Source organism: Leuciscus leuciscus (assembly GCF_965113295.1).
Source record: "Leuciscus leuciscus genome assembly, chromosome: 1".
NCBI classification, from domain to species: Eukaryota; Metazoa; Chordata; class Actinopteri; order Cypriniformes; family Leuciscidae; genus Leuciscus; species Leuciscus leuciscus.
The window spans coordinates 57093083-57114658 of NC_138725.1; the positions used below are offsets into that span (position 1 = coordinate 57093083).

Below are 21576 nucleotides of genomic sequence, written 5' to 3' on the forward strand. Positions count from 1 at the left end.
AATAATTTTTGCCCCTTTTTTTAATATAACAAAAAGAACCGATAAGAATACCGTTAAAGTACCGGATCGATAAGGAGTATCGGTAAGAGTAGTAATACCGTTAAAACCTTAACGATACCCATCCCTATTCATGGCACAATGTTTGATCCGTTAATAACGGCAATGCTTCTCACTAGATCTCACAGCGATGTTATTACTTCAGTGGCGAATTCAAATGCTCAAATGCTTATTTCACTGGATCTCTTAGCGCTGTTTAGTAACAGTGTCACTTGATCAAGATCGGCTCACGCTGTATTGACATTGGACTCCAAACTGATAAACGGTCCGTGAAGCACAAAATAATGAATAGCGCAGTTTCGTTCCGCTTTCTTTACGTTTGCCATTTGATGTTGGACAACGCTGTGGTGGTCGTGTCAGCGATGCGCGCCATTTTAATGAAAATATCGCACGCTATATCGAAATTTTTTTATATCGTTACAGACAATGGTGTACCGTCAATAAATACCGATACCATTTTATCGCCCAGCCCTATGCCCAACACAATATAGTTCAACTTAGTTTTTCATGTGATATTATTTCAGGACATAGGATCAGCAGATCTCAAACAGATTCTTAAATTTGTATTCCCACAAAGTGCACTACCAAACACAATATTTAGGAGTGTGGCCAAGTGATTAATATCTCGACTTCTCTTGGTGTCAGAAAGTCTGTTGGCTTTAATTCATTCTGCAAGAAGCAATCATCAGGAACCGACTCTTTCAAAATAGCGCTCTTAAAAGTCAGCATGAAAATAACATTCACTCTATCTATCTGTGAACCGATCAACTTAAAACGTATCTTAACACCAGAGTAAACAGGACTTAAATGTATTCTCGACCTGTAGACCTCTCTGGGGACAAATGTCGAATTTCTCCAATCATTTAGTCCGCTTAACCCCCGCCCCTCCAGAGTTGACTGCAAACTCGCACTGATTTTTGAGTGTAACGCTTGCATCTCAGAATCTAATTAACAACTGATGCATACAACCAAGCCCCTCCGTCCTCGATTTTTTTCTTTTTCGATAATCCGTTAAACTCGGATGTACATCACAACACGGAAAAGATCTGTCGCAACTTTAAAAATACACAAAAATAATCAAAACAAATGTTAAATCTTAGAGCTCAAAAAATTAGACCTCCAGATTGCCGAGTCATATCTCTTATGTCATATCCTGTCTACTGCTGGCAACTCACCAGTCCTGGCTCTCGATCCAGGGGGCCAGGAACTGCCGCAGCTCCATGGGGAAGCTGTCACTGTACAGGTGATACAGCTGCTCCAGATACCGCGTCTCCAACTGCTGTAACTGATTCCACTGGGCCATGTTGACCTGCAGGACAGAAAGAGAGAAGGAATTGAGAACTCATTTGACATAAGGAAACAAAAGCAAACAAAACGGGTCCGTTCAGCTTGTCAAGATTTTTTTCCTTGTTCCTTCCTCATAAACAGTTCAAAACAAAGGCGCACTCAAAGAGTGAAAGTACCTCAGTGGCTGTTGAAAACAGACATAAATATCACATATCAAGGTCTGCACTATAGAATACTGCTTCTATAAGCAGTTACATTCAAAAAAAGAATACCTAGCAGATAAATGTTCGGACGACAGTCTTTGTCTTATCAACAAAACAGATATACATCAGAGATGTCAAGGAAGTGAAAGGTTCCTGTCTGTTACCAGCGTGTCAAGGCCACAGAAATCAGTGGCTGTTGATCGTAAAGCAGCGAGAGCATCCGTTCAAAGAGAAAAACCTCAAAAGCCCATGGACACCGTTTCTCTCTACATTACCTCAAAATGCTGTGGAACGCACACTCACTGTTTACCACATCCACACACACAGAGGTTTGTGCTGACAAACAGACTAAAAAAGACCAACCCTTTTTCTTTACGCAATATCTCTCAGGTTTGTACGCTGAATAAGGATAGAGAGAAAAAGGACACAAGAAAAGGGAAATGCATCCTTAAGTCTGACTGAAAAAAAAAAGACCTCATGAACGAAACTTCACTGCTTTTCTTTATTTCACTTCTCTTTTGACTAAACTTTTAAGCAGTAAATTAACCAAACAAGAACTGTAAAACTTATGTTTCCTTATAAAAATGTATAATTATAATTTACATAAAGTGCATAATAAATAATAAATAGGGACCCAACCTCTAATTCTATTTAATAAATTATAAATAATACATCAATTCTAATCCAATATTTAAACGCATACGATTTATATATCAAAACTCATTCTTTATAGAGTATATATTTAATAAACTATTAAAGAGACTATTTACAAATTTTCATCGGATAACCTTTTAAATAAGTATAAATCATAACTGAAATAAAGCAAACTTACATTGTTATCCACAAAACGAACTGCAACCTTGCTCGCCATGTCTACCTGCTGTGTGCACAAAAGGGAAGTGAACTACTTTATTCATGCACAGGTGAAACTATAAAAGTATGAGGTGGAGGGTTGGACCTCGAACCATAGGAATGTCAGATACGTTGAAAGCACCGCCGTCTTATAAAAGTATATAATACTTAAAGTGCAGTTAATAAAGGTCAAACGATCAACTGTATTTTCAATATAGTCCATTATAAATAGTTTATTTTGGCTGGATAGACTCCTTTATGCTTTACCTTCTCTAGGTTACCTGTTGCATTTATGACCAAAATAAGGTAATTTTACTGTGTAATAGGGAAGTGAACTACTTTATTCATGCACACATTGTACAGGTGAAACTATGAGGTGGAGGGGTAGGACTTGGACCTTAGAGATAGGAATGCACAAATGCAGCAATGAACACAGACCAATTAACAATGTGACGCCTCATTAAGTAAAAGCTGGTTAGACAAAAGACAAAACTGGAAATCTTTGTCTGGATTTTAGTACATGAACATCAGATGAAGAATGAAGATATATATATATATACACAGTATATATATAGTGCTTGAAGTGGGGGGAAAAAGGTGCCGGTACTCTCTTGCATTGGCAAGTAATCATAACATTTGAGATTTCTACAGTGAAAAACAAAACTTGGAGATATTGCTGGTACAACAACAATTTATTGATAGTTATTAACAACATAAATGTATTTAAACAAGTCGTGTATGTGTGTGTGTGCGTGCGTGCGTGTGTGTGTGTGTGTGTGTGTGAAAACGGAACTACTCCAAGTCTGCAAGTCCAAAAATACATTTATGGTGAGATTATTACATTTTATTTAATTAAATGCATTTATAGTGAGATTATTATATTTTCATGTCATATTCTGTGTTAATTTTGACCACGAACCATGCGCTGTCACTTTAATTCAGCGCGTGCAGCACAGCGAAAATAGACTCGGTGCAGAAACGATCGTTGCACTGCTGTATACGCACCGCAACTGGAACGCATTGCCGGACCGCATCCGCGTGCAGTGTGAAAGCTCCTAACCTGTTAATATGGGTGCGGGAAAAAAATACGCACCGCATACGCACTGCAAACGGAGTATATGTGAAATGGGCGTGACACTGACGCTTTTTCTGTCAGTGGTAGAGTACCGGCTACATGCGAGAAGTAGCGGTACGCAAGAAAAAGTGCAGGTACGCTTTGGAGTAAAATGCAGAAGTGCCGGTACTGCGTACCGGTGAGTACCGCCCCACTTCGAGCACTGTATATATATATATATATATGGTATAATGTATCCTCTGCTTCGCGTCGGGGTCCTGATCAGCCTGTCGGGGTTGTATTCGCTATAACAACCGCCTCGCCCTACATTATCCCACATAGATATATATTTCTTTAAGTATTTCTGTGTTAAAATTTTTTTTTTTTTTAAGGGTTGCACAATTCACAGATCTCATGGTTTATGACAAAAGGCATCAGTGTTTTTTAGGAACACTGCATATTAAATGATACACATCATCTTGGATCATATTTCCAAGAACTTTAAGAGTAGCCTATAGGAGGAAACCACAAAGCTTAAGATCTATGTGCTCCCTGAGGGAGGATTCAGTGGCCCCCACCACCTGGCATCCGTTCTCAGTTTACAGCTACACAATGCTCCCAAGAATCATAATAAGAAAAATTCCCTGGAATAATAGTGATGATGACCCAAATCATCTCCTGAAAAACAAACAGCAGTCAGAGGACTTTAGATAAGCGCACATTCACAATGCTCTTACTTCCTGTATCAGCTCTCACGCTGCAACCTAAATGTCAGCTGATAACTTACACAACCTTGGAGAGGCTCATAACAATACCATGGTGCTCAATTTTGGTTAGCCTTCCTTCCTTGATGTGCTGAGTAACTAGATGCTTTTCTCAGAGCTAGTGTGAGCTTAAATGATGTTGGTTGGTTTTGTGGCTCAAAGTGCAAAGAGAAAATGTCATAGACACAGAGGATGAGTCAAAGTGAGCTGAAGATTAGCAAGCGTTTGAGGTTGTAAAACGTTCTGTCAGAAGGATCCAGCAGTCCCGGCGGAGAGCTGAAGGAGAAGAATAGGATCAGAGATGGGAGCAGTAAAGTTTGGAGGAAGTTTATATTTCAGCTCTCAAATGAGTTACCATAAACGAGAGTGTATGCAAACAACCCGAAACCACAGAAGGTACACTGAAGTCCAGCCGTGGAGATCAATAGACTGGGGTCTTGAGGTGTAAAGATGTATTAAAGTGAATTTTCATATCTATATAAAACAACTTCCTGTTATGTCAAACAACTTCCTGGTTGACCTTACTGGCAACTTTGGCTACACATGCAGATTTAGTAGGGCTGTGTGATTAAGCGAAATTGAGTTTCGATTTTGATTGTGGCTTTCAGCCATTACGAAAGTACGACAATCCAGATAAAACGACTATTGTGTCCCATTCCCTTCCTTTCCTTTACAGCGGTGCACTTTGGCTCCTCCTTAAAATTCCAAACTTAACGTGCAAATCAGTTAACTCATGTAGCGTTTTGTAAAATGGGACGTGCTTGATATTAAAAGAGTTAGGCTATTAAAAGCACAAAAGAGAACTCACGCTGTTCCTCAGGCGGCTTTCTGTGCACCCTCCAAAACGGAGCAGAACACGGAGCAAAGAGAACTTCTGAGCGCACATACACACAAACATATGTCAAAATGCCGAGCTTGATAAGAATTCACGCAAAACCAGTCATTTATGTCCTTAGTGAACAAACAGTTGGAAGAAAATAGAATTTTGTCTCAGTATATTGGATCTGTGCATTAGGTCTTAAAGTGACAGTGTCCGAATATACCTGCTGCTATCTGTTTCAATGTTAATCAAACAACAAAAGAAAATGAGAAAAATCACTCACTGCTCTTGACTAAATGACTTTTGCAGCAAGTTTAATTCTTATAGTGAAGATAAGTTATGTTTTATTTTCCATTCGTTTATTAAATATCTGTGGAAGGCTGTTAGCCAAATACTTACAAACTTGAATGAAAAACTTAAAGCACTGTTTGTTTCATTTGTATCTTTTTCTATTGTATTTGTCGTATTGTTTATAAAAAATATATTAAATTTTTTAAAATAATTATATATATATATATATATATATATATATAATATTATATTATATATATATATACTGAATGTTTAATTACATAAGTTAGCCTAATATTCTGCTAGCATTTTCAGCAAATTGATATTGCTTTTGTTAAATAAATAACTCATATAAAGTTTTGGTTATATGGTCCACTAATAATCGTGTTAATTGTGATTACAATACTGGCCAAAATAATCATGCTTATGATTTTTGCCATAATCGAGCAGCCCTAGTATTTAGCTTATTAAGTGCTACAGAGATGACATTTTTGTCAGCCAAAACCCAAAAACTAGTTACCACTATAGCATTTCTGGTTCCATCAGGGTTTTTTTTAAATAGGTTTTTGGTTAAACGCATGGAATAACCTCTGTGGTGAACACAATCTCAAGATGTTTTCATGCTTTCATAACATGACATAACATAGATCAGTAATACCCCCTCAAGATTTAACCAAAGCTTTTACATTTCTCGAATAAGGTGGTTGCTATCAAGGGGCTAAAATGGGACAATAGAGGTTGCAGGTCGAGTTTGTTTGCAAAATGCTGGATTTGTTTGTTTAATTATGGCACAATATTAACTCCACAGCACACGTGTTCTGCGCCTGCGTGTAAAGGAGACAAATCATATTTCTGCAGATCACCTGTATTCATCATTCAAAATGGGAAACTGACGCTGCAGATACACAAACCCACCGTAAACAAAGCAGCGTGTGCTTAGTTTTGAATGTCAATCATGCTGATCACGTTCTTTATTCCACTTAGAACAGCCTTCTATCTGTACCGTCTAGAGTCTAGACTTCTTTTTTTTAAAAGAAATGCTGTTTTGCTATTATTCTCATTCACTAAGCTGAACAGCCAGTTCTCTCTCTCACCAATGGCCCGATGCAGATTCTACATGCTGAATCGGCCCAAAAAACACCCCAACGCCGTCCGACTGGAGCCACTGGTGCGGAACACACCGAAAAAAACACAAGTCTAACGACGCTTAAAAACGGCCCGACATTGCCGAACAGCTGATTGTCGGCTTGGTGTGTCCCTGGCTTAATGCAGACCCAGGAGCACACCAGGGCACCGAACCTGAGATTACCTGAATGAGGTGGTCTGAGTTTAGTTGCACTGGAACCGAGGCGCGATTCACGTGAATGTGAAAGACTCTCAGACTCGGGTGAGCACTTGATCAGGAAGTAAAAAGATAGACATTTTAGCTGATGACAACATCATTAGTTCAACAAAAAACATGTAAGGGATGACAGTGGTGATGATTGACCTTGGATACAAGCAAGAGTGAGCGTGAAGTGTAATCACCCATACTGAGTGCAATCACTAGCTGCAAATGAACGGCTCACAATCAGCGGTCTCCTCAAAAGAGTCAGTTTGCAAGCAGAAGAAAGCCTACATACGCAAGTGTTTCTGCGTCACTCTGCTGTGCATATTAGCATCAAATTAATTTAAAAAAACAATATATTGACCCGCGCCGTGCACATTTTGCAATGACATAACATGAGAGCAAATTCACCAGGGTTCGATAGAATTAAGAGAGAGTGAAGCCAGTCATGCGATCGTGGTGTAGTTTGTTTATAGCCTACACGTAGCTTTTAAATTCTGGCAATTGCATTTAAGCTTCAAATTACATAAAAGTTGTGTTAATTTGTAAAGAACATCATGAGGAACAGAACAAGCAAGAATCATAAACTAGTATCCAAATGCCAATGGAAAAGTCCTATTGGGTTTTTGTCGAGGGAACCAGGGTGATGCAACAAATATATGCCATTACTGCAGGACTTCATTCTGAATGAATTAGAAACTTGTTTATTATAATGCAATAGCATTTTGGAGATCAAATGATGTAACACTCACAGATGAGGCCAATATTCAGACAATATTGAAAGACCCAGACCTGGCTTTTTGAACTTAGCTTCCTTTCCATTTCCGTGGAGGTTGAGGAAGGAGCAGGCTGTCATTCTATCTCTTTCTTTAACTATGTCTCTCACCTCCTACTTGCCTCCTACAACACATTCATTCAAACTTATGGGGTATCTGTGAAGAAATGCACAGTTTAGTTAAGTGGCATTTCCTGCTGTTTCCAGTGCATGACATTGATTTTGTTATTTCGAAAAATTCCCACATCTGAATTTACCGTAACACTCAGCACAGGATCATATTCAAAACAATAGATAAGCAATTGTGATTTACCTACAATACAATATACAAACACTCATTATTCCACTTAAATAAGATCCAAAGTGCTATACAGTATTAGCCTGACGTCATCATACTCAGATTCTAGTCAGAATATGAGTCTGATACTGCTCCATTGGGCTGTGATTATGGGGCGTGTTTCAACCGAACCAGGAAAGAAAATGCCTCTGCACTCAATTGGATAGACCTACAACCAATCAGAGCAACAGAGTAAGTGACTCAACTGCATGCATGCTGGAAGAAGTAGAAGAAGAAGAGGAGAATAAACAATCTTTGCCAGTGTTGTAAAAAGAATTTAAGGATACACGGAGAACTTACCAACACGATCATCATTTTTGAGAGAAATAGTGTAAAGGTGAATGTATATAGGAACAAGTTCTCCGTTTAGGATTAGAACTCGACAATACAGCAAACAAATCTTATCGCAACCCAAGCGCTCTTTGGTGACGTGGATGATTACGTTACTGTTGATCATCTGTCCATCATTGTATAAAGCCCGCCCTGACAATTTGATTGGTCCGAACAGCTCTGGTTCGAGCATAGCTTCTCCACAACAGATCAAGTCCAGACCGAACTTCCCGACCTCAAATGTTGTTGGCGGGGCTAAGTTCGGCTGGCATCCAGGCTAATATAGTATATTTCCAGTCGGTCTACTGGGATAATAGGCTAACCCAAAGTATACTTTGGTTTTGATGTGAATGTTTAGCATATGCATGCAACAAAATCTGTGTCTAGTATCTGCGTTATTCCTCTCTAGAAGTGACTTCAGTGTTCACACCTTGTGGACCAACTAATTAGTTCAAAACAATTTGAGGCTCATGCGCATTAAAGGCTGATGATGAAATTAAAAGGGAACCTTATTATGCAAAATTCACTTTTACATGGTATTTAAACATAAATGCAAGTCCAATTCGTATTTGTTTGTGCGATTTTGTATCATTTGGATGGCGGACTGCTTTGCAAACGAGGATCAGATGCACAAAAGTGATTTGCACAAAAGTTGCTTCTCAAAGATGGGTTCGTACCAACTGTTTGTGATCCAACTTCATATCCAGCCTTTCTGAATGTGCTTGTTAACACGATGTACAGCTAATGTGGCTAGTTGCCATTACCGTTACCAAAACAGTACTGAGTGGTTTGTATTTTAAAACATTCTTGCTTTCAAAACCACCACAATTAGCCGTGAAAAAAAAAAAAGTATTTTTGCAATTTCGACAAAACCTTGTCTGTTAGCCAGTTAGATAACATTATCTTGGTGACAAATCAGCAGAATTTGCAAAAGCGTTGTAGAATACAAAACAGAAAACCAAACGTTTTAAGTTTGCAAGGAATAAAAAAAAGGTTGTACCAGATCAATGAAAGTGATTGTTTCATTCAACTGGCCCAAAACAATCTCATTCGGGCCATCCTTACTGTCGGGCCCTTTAACCAACTTTAATCCAAAGTAATTTCCCTTTTGATTTCTCCTGAATGTTTCTCTGCCTGTTGTTTATCACTTCTGTTGGAAACAGAATCATGTTTACTGGCCAAGCTGGAATGGATCCCAGGATCATAAACATGATGAAAGACATATAATATGTCTAAGTATGAAGAAATCATAAACTAAAGTTAAAAGGAAATCTGTAGAAAGTTCCTGGTTCATTACAATTGTGCATGGTATATTTAACTAATCTAAAAGTATGAAACGGATAAATCTGCAATTATGTGGACAGTCATTTGGACTATTTGCAATATGGTCCAAATATTTTAATTATCCCAAAATAAATAACCAATTAGTAACAATGATAATCCTTTTTAGGTAGTTTGTAAAAGAGCTGATGGAATCTGACCTCTATCTAATGATTAAGATATAAAAATAATGAATAATACAATAATAATTTAATTGTTCATATGCGTTTATTCTTGTTAGAATATTTTTTTTTTTTTTTACTGATTATGAACACAAATGAATCACCAAATTTCAAACCAAATTAATTGTAATTGTATTATACCATTGATGAAAACAAGTTGATACCAAGGTATTTTAGGCCTACAATTCTAACATAATTTTTCATGAAAAATCATGATTGTATTTATTTATTTTTTGAAAGTAAGGTTAATGTAAGCAGCTTCTTGCAATACTCTCCTAAATGCAAAATAAAACCTAAGTGCAAACATTACCGCTTTAATGACCGGCCTTTATTTTTCAGTGCATGCCACCGAACCCCCCTAGAAGGCCCGAAGTCCACCGACCACAGATTACCAAAAATCCTGTGAGAAACACTGGCATTGATATGCCAATGCAGTTTATAGCTTGTTTTTTGGATTAATCACTGTGGAGTATAGTTCTATTGTATTAATAAATGACAATTTTGCACTTATTTCATCTGTTAACTCTCACTCGTTCCTGCTCGCTCGTTATTTTTAGGGTGGGGGGCGTTCAAGGACCTGGATATTGGATAGGGGGTGCTGGCCCAAAAAAGGTTGAGAACCACTGATCTAATCAATCATATTTCACCATCCAGGATGTGACCTGTGTCTGACTTGGCCATGTAAACATTAGGTTTAGAAAAAAGTTTATCTGCTGCAGTATGAACTCAACCTTTGAGTCTCTTAAGCACGAGTCATTCAGAGACAGTCTGGTGAAAAGCAAGCTCAGGACATAAATAAGTAATATCAGGAAAAGCTGACAGCTGCTGCCTGCATTTCGATGAAACTAACAGGGGTTTCACATAAGCATGCAAGACTGCAAACGTGTGCCATAGCAAATGAAACATGAAGCCTTCAATATGATGATCACAATGAGAAAAAAGTATGTATCACACACATTTGAAGTGGCAAAAGCATGTCATATTCTGACTTTCATCTTACATCAAGTCAAAATGATAATGGTCACTTTTGCAGTAAGGCATTTTAACACTGGCCTATGAGCCTCTTTAAATCAAGAGATTGCACAAAAAAAGAGATCTGACTGTTCTTAAACATCATCACAAAAAATGTCATTTGGATCCACCTAAAAGAATAAAAAAAATAAAAATAAAGAGTAGGAGGAAATTCAAAGAAATGACAGAACTCAACTGAAAAACGGTCTCAAATCTCTCTCAAAGATTGTGTCTGCAGTACAAGTTTTCCTTTGCAAAATTCGAAGTTTTAATAGTATTTTAATAGTATCGTTTTTAACACTGATAGCCTTTGGAAATATTAAAACCTGAAAACCCAGTAGTTTGGCATCAGTGCCAAAAAATCCTCAGTGTATAGGCTACTCACTGTGTATATTTATATGTAAAACAAAGAAACACTGACAAACTATCTTGGTTACACCCCATTGGACACTTTTGCGTGTTAAATCAATGAATCATGGATGACTGCAAATAATGCATTTCTACAAATGGCATCTCTATCATATTGACCAGTGCAACACAAAATTAAGAGTACCATTAGAAACACAAGCCTAATATAAATTTGCCAACAACAATAAAAGGTGGCATATGCAAATTAAGATATATGGAGTCGATCTGGAGGGTTATTAAAGCAAGTCTGGCTGACTTCCATGTTTTTCTTAAGGACCATTTCCTTCTTGACGGAATAAGCTTCAAAGGTTCAACAAACAACTGCAACTCCCTTTTCCACCAAGGCAGAGCTGGTGCTGGTTCGGAGCCAGAGCCTAGTTTCAAATCGGTTCTTTGTTTTTCCACCGCCAAAGCACCAGCTCCGAACCAGTAAAACTGGTTCTTAAGTAGCACCAAATCATACCCCTTTTCCACCAAGGCAGAACTGGTGCTGGTTCGGAGCCAGAGCCTAGTTTCAAATCGGTTCTTTGTTTTTCCACCGCCAAAGCACCAGCTCCGAACCAGTAAAACTGGTTCTTAAGTAGCACCAAATCATTGCAGGGTCTAGATCGGAGCCAAGAAAGAACCGCTTGCGTCAGAGGCTGGGGGCGGGGTTACCGTGGCCAACAAGACTGAAGAGAAACTTGTGACCGCCATTTTTAAATAGCAGCTAGTCGAGCTAATAGCAGCTCGATTATAATATCCGTCTCTGTAAGTTACGGCGAGCTGCACGAACGCGTTGGATTCGCCGTGTTTGGATGCCGATTTATTTTCGCAAATCCATGAGCATCCATAGTAACGCAACGTCTATTATTGTTGATGCCTTGTTCGAGATGCATCGGAGCAGCGTGGACCGATCAGAGCTGCGGGAGTGTTTGGAGATCATACGACTCCTTGTGCTTTTTGATCGCTTTCGCAGTGCTTTGATTTCATGTGCTGATCGTTCTGCGAGAAGCCGATGCATCTCGAACAAGTCTGGTGTGTTTGGCGCTGCCGCACTAGCGTTGCTGGGCAACATGATACGTATGCAGTGACGTAAGATATAGCTCTGTTGTGGCTCTCTGGCCGGTGGAAACGCAAACCGGTTCATAAGCTCGTCAGTCGAACCAACTCCGAACTGGCAATAGCTCTAGCTCTGAACCAGCACCCGGTTCTTGTTGGTGGAAAAGGGGTGACAGACCTCTCAATGGTTCCAACAATAACTGCTATGAATCAGTAACCTCCCCACCCACATATTTTCAACTGTGAAGGTTTTTCAACCGCAGTTTCCCCAGAATTAGTTTTGAGTCTGTCATGCTGATTGTTGCTAATGTGACAACAAATGTGATGCCAAATGAAACGAAGTTTCCCTTTCATCTTAACCTACTGGAAAACTAGGAATATAATAATGCCTGGAAGATATGTTATGCTAATGGCTCAGAAGGAGCACATCCTCATATCACCCCGATACATACAGTATGACCAAAAAATCCAGATGCTGGAAGAGAGCAGATGCAGAACTTGTTTTGGGGTATGTGGGTGCAAATAAGAAAGCTACAGAAATAGCATGATAAAACCTACAAGAATTAGCTGCAAATAAGGAATAAATAATTTTTTTTTTTAAAAAGCTTAATTTATTTAGCTAAAGCTATACAATTTAGTATAACTAAATAATATGACATTCCACTACCAGCAAAAGGTACAAATCACTCAGTGATAATGGTGCGAGTCATTAGAGACCCAGAAAAAAACAAGATGTGCATACAAGTCTATTATTGTGGTCTGAGTCCCTGGAAAAACGAACTCAACGCCCTTCTCTGAAGCGCATTATAAGTGAGAAGACGAGATAGAGGAACTCACTGCCTGACAAAGCAAGGGTGATGATATCTACTCGTCTTGACGTATTAGAACTAATGCACTCACATGAAGATGATAATCTAGGATTGTTATTACAGAAATATAACATATTGACCTTAAATTTACAGTTAAAAACACCTGCATGTTTCATCAGCTGTATACATTACATTAATGGTAAATACAACTTATTTACTAAAATTCCAATTAAAATTACTAAATTATTGTATTGTACTAAATTATAAGAACTGATTATTGTACCTTTATAAGTACTAACATATAGAAGGTGCAGCACACAAACACATAATACACATGATGATATGACACTAAAATAATGCAATAAAAACATTACTTTATCAACATAAGATGTAACATAAAACCCTAATGTACATAACTGATAAGAGAAAACTAATAAGAAAAAATTATTTCAATTAAAGATCAATGGCGAGGTGTCACACAGACCATTCTGGGAATGTCAATGTATTGTTTCCTGCTATTGAACTTTTTAAACAAAAGAGGAAGTTCCACATAGCTAAAGAAACAAAGGATGCACTAATTATTGCAATCATGACGTAAATGTATATCATTAAACTCCAACCATTGGAGAGAGGAAGTGATGCGGTACCACATGATACCATTATATTATCAGACGGTAATACTTTCAAGGTACACTGTGTAGTTTTTTTAAGTATTTTATTGGCTAAAATCAATGTCTTTATTCATAAATATGTCCTCATTGGTGTAAAATTACCTCTGCCAATGATCTGACTTATCCTCATAAGCGAAGAATTTCTTATCTTTATTTACATTGGACGGGTAAGTCCAAGGAGGCCTCCATGTCGTTCTGCCATTTTGAAAAACTATAATAGCAGAGAGGGACAAAAAGCACTAGCCTACCTCTACGCGTTTCCACAACGCATCATGTGACTGAAACCAGCTGAAATGGACAAGGGGAGGCGCTTGTCACTGCCCCGGCAAATTTGAAAGGCTGCAAGTACACTGCACAGTACTTCATAATGCAAGATCATACTTATGCCGAGCCACAGGAGAAGGAATCCTCGTTGCCAAAAAAAGCGAAATAACGAACCTCATTACCCAAAAGAAAACTCGAAGTAGTGCTATTGGAAGACATGTTGTCGTAGCTTCTTGGTACAGAACGACAACCGTAATTGCAACACGCATTAGAAAAAAGTGAAGCGCTAGAGAGCACTATTCGATTGAATGCAAAATACAATTTCACCTCTAGATGGGAGAAATTCCTACACAGTGTACCTTTAAGAACCGATCAAAAGTTGGCTGACACATATGACTGAATATGCATGTTTCTAAGTTGTGACCTTACAAAATGAAGAACAATTTGTAATTTTTTGTGCCAGATAGTACAGGGAAAGCAGTCATCAAGTGTGCACCACACATGGGAAATGTACCTCATGAGGTTAGTTAAAGGGGTAGTTCACCCAAAAATGAAAATTCTGTCATCATTTAATGACCCTCAAGTAGTTCCAAACCTGTATGAGTTTCTTTCTTCTGTTGAACACAAAAAATATATATTTTGAAGAATATGGGTAACCAAACAGTTGACAGGCAGGCCCCATTACGGGAAATAAAATACAATGGAAATCAATGGGGTCCATCAACTGTTTGGTTACCAACATTCTACAAAATATCATCTTTTGAAAAAATCTTCTATCTTTGGGTGAACTATCATTTTCAGGGAATATCCAGTGTGTGCAGATACTTTGGAAAAGCTAAAATATATAAAGTTTTGATTAGATAACAATTTTTGGTCACTACATCATTCCCATAAGTTAATTTATATAATACCATAGTTTGGTACCTTTACTGTTACTTTAAACTGTAGAACAAAGAAATAATAAAAAATGAGAAGTTGTATCCAAACCTTTCATGAGTAGGCTACTGTAATATAGGCTACTAAGGTAAATTACCATATATAAAAATAGTAAGTAAAATAATTTACTTATATCCAATATAGGCCTATATAAATCTCGCAATCAATAATTTCGAATGTGTTAATCAGTCATAGTACTCGTTTGTGAAACTGGTCCCATTTGGCGAGTAAGAACTTAATTCCGTAAAAAGCAATGAAAGTCAGAAGCGAAAATGCGGTGACCAGCTATAAGCAAAGGACGATACCATCGCACGCGAGGATTCCCTCGGCCATATACTGGAAGAGGTGACGTCATGGCGCAGAGGTGGGGAATCCCCCTGGAGACAGCGAGTGAGAAAAGAATATAACCTTCCAACCAGTGCAACTGATAGAAAGAAGAAACACTAAAGCTGCCAGAACCGTATAAAAAGCTGATCTTATTTGGCCTAATCCACTGACTGCAACAATAATGAGAAATGAAATCGAGAGACGGTTTCTAGGCTGCTCAATCAATAAAAATAACAAGAATATCGTTTTATTTATAATTCACTTTCGTTTCATATGCATCTTAATTTACGTCACCCTATTTATTCTCTGTAGTGTCTAATTCAGAAATTTAAGTAGGCCTACTGATGATACTACAAAACATGACAATCATGTAAAGCATTGATTCTGGCTCTGAGTATTATGGCCTATTTATTTTACACTCACTTTATTTCATCTATTTCTTAATTTACCTCGTCCACTGTAATTTCAGCATTGTCTATTTGGTCCTATAAGTACACTTAAGCACTATTGTAAATGCTGAGAAGAGGCACACAAATAAGGCTTTAGCTGACTCTGAGAAGAAGAGACCAAGGAGAGTGGACTCCACTGACAACACGGCATCTATAAACGTGCCATGCCATAAGCAAGAATCTGCATTTATCAGGAAACGAAGATATACAGCAAAACAGGTGGGGGAAAGGTCAGGTTACAAAACAAACTTTGTTTCTATAAACTCTTTGTTTTGGTTATGGACTTGGCAACATACTGAAACTAAAATCTCCAAGTAGCCAAACTACTGCCTTGTCAGGTCACAGTAACATTCTTCTAGCTTCACGTAACGGCTCATATGAAACAATGTGTTCATTATTTCCGTCACGAGCGCATATCCCGTTCTCAGAATCCAGCGGTTTAGATTGTGATCGATACACCAGCACAGTCTGAGCTAATAAAGCAGCACTGCAGAACACAATCTGACACAGAAACTGAAGAACACATCTTCACAGAGAAACATCCACAGAATTGCGTCAAAACGCGTTACTTCACTGCCTTAAAAAGCAACTTACCCCTCTATGTGTCGCTCAAGGTTTCTGAGAAAATGTACCCCGCCGAAATAAGCGTAGTCAACACGTTACTGACTTTAATAACTACCGTTTAAGAGGTCAAACGCCGTTTTAAAAAGATATTTAAAACTTTTCCGTCACTACAAACACGCAAGCTAAAGTGGACTATGCGAAAACGGGCTGCACATTTCCAGTTTCTCTTTGATTGACAGGTCTTTGACGCTGTCGTAAACGAGATCAGAAATATGTCCAATCCCTTAACTCGAATGACGCAAAGAGGCGGGTCATAGAGCCTGCGCGCTCGAGAGCGCCTGTGTTTATTGCCCTGGCTCGACAGGCTCTTCCGACAGATCTGTCCTCCCTCGTGACGCACCGCTGTGAAGCAGCGCACGGCGGGGGGAGAGAGCGCTGCTAGAACAGCTCGCCTGGAAGTCATCTGAATTACTGGCAGTGCCTGCGTCATCTCAACTTTTAATTCAGTGAATGTGAAAAGTGTAGCCTACTGTCGTGACATCTGCCCTAATAATCCCCCCACCCCGAAAGAAATAATCATAACCTATAGCCTAACATAATAACAACAATTAGAAGAACGTAATTGTTAAGAATGGCAAAATATAAAAGGCGTTTATTTCAGAAACAATATGGCTTAGCAAACACATTTCAATAAAAGGTATTGACTGGACTATTTGTAAATAGAGACGTTTGTAGTCCTAAAACCTGGAATATTAGCTTTTTACAGTTTAGGAATTTCAAATGGGGTTTTAGATTAGCATTTATTTTATTTATGAATGTTTATATGTTTTTAATGTGGTTTCTATAAAATAAAATAAAAATGTATTTGTTTGGTTTTATTTTATTTTTAATTTTATTTTGGGGGGGGGGGGGAGGGGGGGTTCAAAATGATTTCAAAATTCATGTTTTAGGTGTGACTGTCTGTAATTTATAATGTAGAACAATCAATAGTCTCTTCAAGTAATGTTAACCACAGTTATTTCTTACTCAGAAATCACAAACTATTTTAGAAACCCCTTTGAAATTCCCTAAGGAAACCCACGGTGAATTAACTTTCTGGGTAAACCATTGACGTCATGACTAAGCAAATCTGCTGTTTATTTCAAATTCAGGTTGATATGAACGACTGTGATTTAAAATAAACTTTGGATGGTCCATTGTGTTTATACCATTATTGGATATGCATTGTTTCATTAAATAGGCTCTAGTATATTTCCTTATTGAAGTAAAAACTGGGTGCTCAGGTCATTGGACATCTGGACATGGGCTTCCAAGGAAACTTCAGAGGATGTTTTCGACAGTCCAGTAGTTCCGGTCCAAGTCCAATAGGCTCTAGTGTTTTCCCTTCACATCTTGTCTCTAAGTTCTGTCTCAAAAAGAAACTGATGCTGACAAAAAAACATTCAGTGATGCTGTGTCAAGATATGATTCTGGAAATTACACATCACATGCATGGCATTAATACTGAAATAAAGGTCCCATGATATGCATATGCTTTTACTTTATTCGTGTCTGTTTGTTCTCACATTAAAATCTCACTTTTAGTGAGAATAAATAAATTTCACTCTTTCACTAAATAATGACAGAATTTTCATTTTTGGATGAACTATTCCTTTAACACACTTTAACATAACATTAACTGCTCTTTTGGACAGATCTGTTAGCCTGTAAATATCTAGGCACAAGAGTCCTGCTTCAAACAGGCTCAGTGAATATAGCACTTCCTCAAGTTCTATTTTAGAAAATGCAAAGTAATTTATTGTTATGTTATATTATGTTAACCTTAGCAGACGATGACAAAGATAATGGAAGAGGAATAAAGTACAAGGAAATAATGAACATGCTATCATGCAATCAGTGTCATTTCTCGCTAGTCACCACTGTTTTCTGCATGTCACATTGGCACATTTAGAGCATTTCTGCACTTCTATCCACACAACTTATTAAATACAAAAATTTGCCATTTTCTGCATATGCATATTTTATACATAATGATATGTATGTAGTAGGCTATGTGCATTAGAGACATTTAATGGTCTCAAAGATGAAAATAGGCCAGAATGCAAACTCACAAAATGAGTATTCAGAAACAAAATATGAATGATGTCATTTTGCATTTAGAACTACATGTTTGACTTCAGTTAATATGGTTAAGTAATTCGGAAAGTCACACATAATAACCAAAATATGCGCTTCCCACATATTCAATAATTGTATTTATTCATACAAGAGAAAAAAACATGCACACAATCCTCCCTGTCATACAAGCCTCGCCGATATTTTTGTCTCCACGTTTGTCCTGGTAGGAAGTTCACATACAGCTTATAAAGAGAAAGTCCAGATAAACATCAGCTCAGGTTCTTGTTTGCTCTTCCTGCTCTCTGCAAACACACAACCATCTGTTCCCCTGAGACTCTGATGGAAAACACAGATGTGCAGTGGTGTATGTATACAGGCTATATGACTGTGTGGTGCAGTGACCAATCCATGCATCTCATACATCATTGATATTGCATACTTTGCAATTTACAATAGATATAGGCTATCTATGATATATCTCCAAAACAGACTATTATCTATTTCAGTGATTTCAATGAAATTTTATCTGATTCAGTAATGTATATAGTGCTCGAAGTGGCCTTCATTTTGTTCTGCTGTCTTCTGCCTTCCTTTTGGAAAAGCACTCTCCTTAATCAGATTCCTCTCATTGATTATTTAATGTATTCCCTCTACAACCAACATGACACCACCAAGGGCAGAGAAGAGACAGAGAGAACATGAGGGGATAAGAGAGAAACGGAGACAAAAACAGGGCAGACACCAGCCTGTGTAGTAACATCTAAAAAAAATCAGCCTATACAGTAATGCATTATGCAGTATCTCTGTCCAAACATGGCACATCTAACTTCCGAAAACAAGCTTTTACTTTTAGCGTACTTCATTTCATTAATAACAATGTATTTGGATGCTTTTAAAACCTTTGAGTTTTTAAAAACTTGTTTAATCTCTGGTCTAAATTATACTATATATAAATTATATTATATTACATAACTGACCTTAAGAAACATCTGAAAAGCCATCTTTTTTGTTGTTTTGTGTTTTTTTTCCAAAGCCTTTAAAGTAATATTTTAAAGGGTCAAATCATTCACCATTTTTTTTTTTTTTTCTCTGCAGTTCAGTTTTACTGTTTTATTCCTGCCAAAAATTGAGACTTAAAGGGATAGTTCATACTAGCCTGGATACCAGTCGAACTTAGCCCCGCCCACAACATTTTTAGGTCGGGAAGTTCGGTCTGGACTTGATCGATTGTGGAGCAATTATGCTCAAACCAGAGCTGTTCGGACCAATCAAATTATTAGGGCGGGCTTTATACGATGATGGACAGATGATCAACAGTAACGTAATCATTCACGTCACCAAAGAGCGGTTGAATTCGTTTACCACAAAGATGACAGCCGCTGGATAAGTTGATAATAAGTCAGATAGAATATGTGTATTTGGCGTGCTGTCCGAGGACAGGGCTCCGGGCTCGGTATTCGGCCCGAACCCAAAATACTCCCCCGTAGGCCTATTCCAGGCTGTGGAAGAACAAGCCAAGAGTGAGTGGAGGGATGCTGAAAACTGTCAAGGAATGTAAGGTGAGTTGACAGAGTGAATAATATATATAGCCTATGCTTCGTCTCATGCTGATATGGGTAGACATGGTAATTGTTTGATGACAAGTTGATTTGATTATTTGAACGTACTCCCAGCAAACACAGAACGTTGGCGCAACGTACCAAACCAACAACATGGCCAAAAGGTTGCTATAACTACGTTGTGTGGTGAAGGTTGTTACAGCGTTGTCACAATGTTGACATTAAACCACCGTTCAGGGCCATTGCTTAAAAGGTTGTGCCAACGGTGTCTGGACAACCACTGGCCAACATGTACTCGTCACTGCCCTGAAGCGCGAAAATCAGCCTTTTGAATTTCAACTGCTCGTTGGGCCGTCTCATTCTTCATCAAGCAAGGATATACGTGAGAATTGCGTTTAATTTACTTCAGCTAAATAAGATACGTAATTATTCAAACACAACCTACATCTTCCTTATCTGATGTGACTTTTTTTTTAACATCATCTGGTCAGGTATGACAAATATTTAACTTTATGCCAAAAGTATGAAGCCAAAATGACTTTGATGATGAGTAATTGATTTCAGCACTCATTGAACAGGCAGCGACGCCAAACGTTACTTGTTGCACGTTAATGTTTTCTTTTTTCTTTTGGGAAATGCACAGAGAAAAACATTTTTTTGTAACTGCTCGCACACCTGTTTATATTTTCCTTTGATTTGTCGTCTCTTTGCCAGATTTTCGCATGTTTGCTCATGCTAGTTAGTCCACTCCCTGTATAATATGTGTTTGTTTGTTTTCTTCTCTCAAATGTATGACTTTTGGAAGTGCAATTTGATTGCCATATGCAGTTTTAATTAAGTTGAATTAGCTAACCTTCTATGTAATTTTTACTCTTCAAAGTGTACACTTGCAGGTGTTGATTATAATGAATTTACTGTTAGGCCCATAAATAATAATAAGGATAAACAATATTTTAAAAAGTATATAATTATATAACATATGACTAATTAAAAATTAACCACAAAACATAACATGCTACATGGGGGATATCTATAGACCTATCTAGCATAAAAAATTAACTGTCAGAACGTCGTCTCTCAGTTGCTGAATGTCGCGTAGCAACGTTGCTACAGCCCTGTCACGTCTTTTTGTACAATTCTACGTTGTTACACTGTTGCGAGCACGTAGACAGCGACGTTGCCATTGCAGAAATGCAACGTGCCTGCCACAGACGTTGCCACAATGTAAATGTGTTTGCTGGGCTCCTCCTGAACTTTATGAAAGATCATAGCTGTGTCTGAAACCGCTCACTCGTTCACTCATTCACTAATCCCTACATAGTGAATGGCAGTTGAGTGCACTACATCAGCAAAGAGTGAACGAAAATGAGTGAGCGAATTCGGACGCTGACATAATCATCACGCGCCAGAGAGCTCGGACAATTTCGTCATAAACATTACTTACCCATCTTTGAAATTTCCTTTTTTGGCTGTATGAATTGTATGTAACAATTGTATGTATGTATTTTTCACGTTTATTGCGTTATTTGATTTAAAAAAAGACTTGCTTGTCATATTTATTTACTTTTTACATTTATATGTGAAAATAAAAGAGAACAAAACACTACACAACACATTTGTTTATTCAAATATAGATATAACGGTATATAAATAAATAAATAAATAAACACATAAAACTGTCCAAAAAACCCCCCCTCCGTTATTTAAACATTACTTTCATTACTTTCGCGGGGTTTCCAGTCAGTCAAATGATTGTTATTGTCCTTCAAATGATTGTTTTCTATCTCGCGTGCGCCGTTGCTATGGTGACATTGTTGCCG

General features: G+C 37.9%; 1 protein-coding gene across 6 annotated transcripts in view; it reads right to left on the reverse strand.

The window, feature by feature from the left end:
• The window catches only part of stat3 (signal transducer and activator of transcription 3 (acute-phase response factor)), a 38306-nt gene extending 21982 nt beyond the window's left edge, over positions 1-16324 (reverse strand). For 2 of the 6 annotated variants that reach the window (XM_082136573.1, XM_082136577.1), the window contains exons 1-2: positions 2380-2427; positions 1233-1366 (exon numbers count right to left, since the gene is read on the reverse strand). In XM_082136573.1, the coding sequence (XP_081992699.1) occupies positions 1233-1366; positions 2380-2418 (173 nt within the window). In that variant the 5' untranslated portion in view covers positions 2419-2427. The other 4 variants (XM_082136572.1, XM_082136574.1, XM_082136575.1 and 1 more) reach the window with 4 other exon arrangements.
• Positions 16325-21576: the final 5252 nt, after the last annotated feature.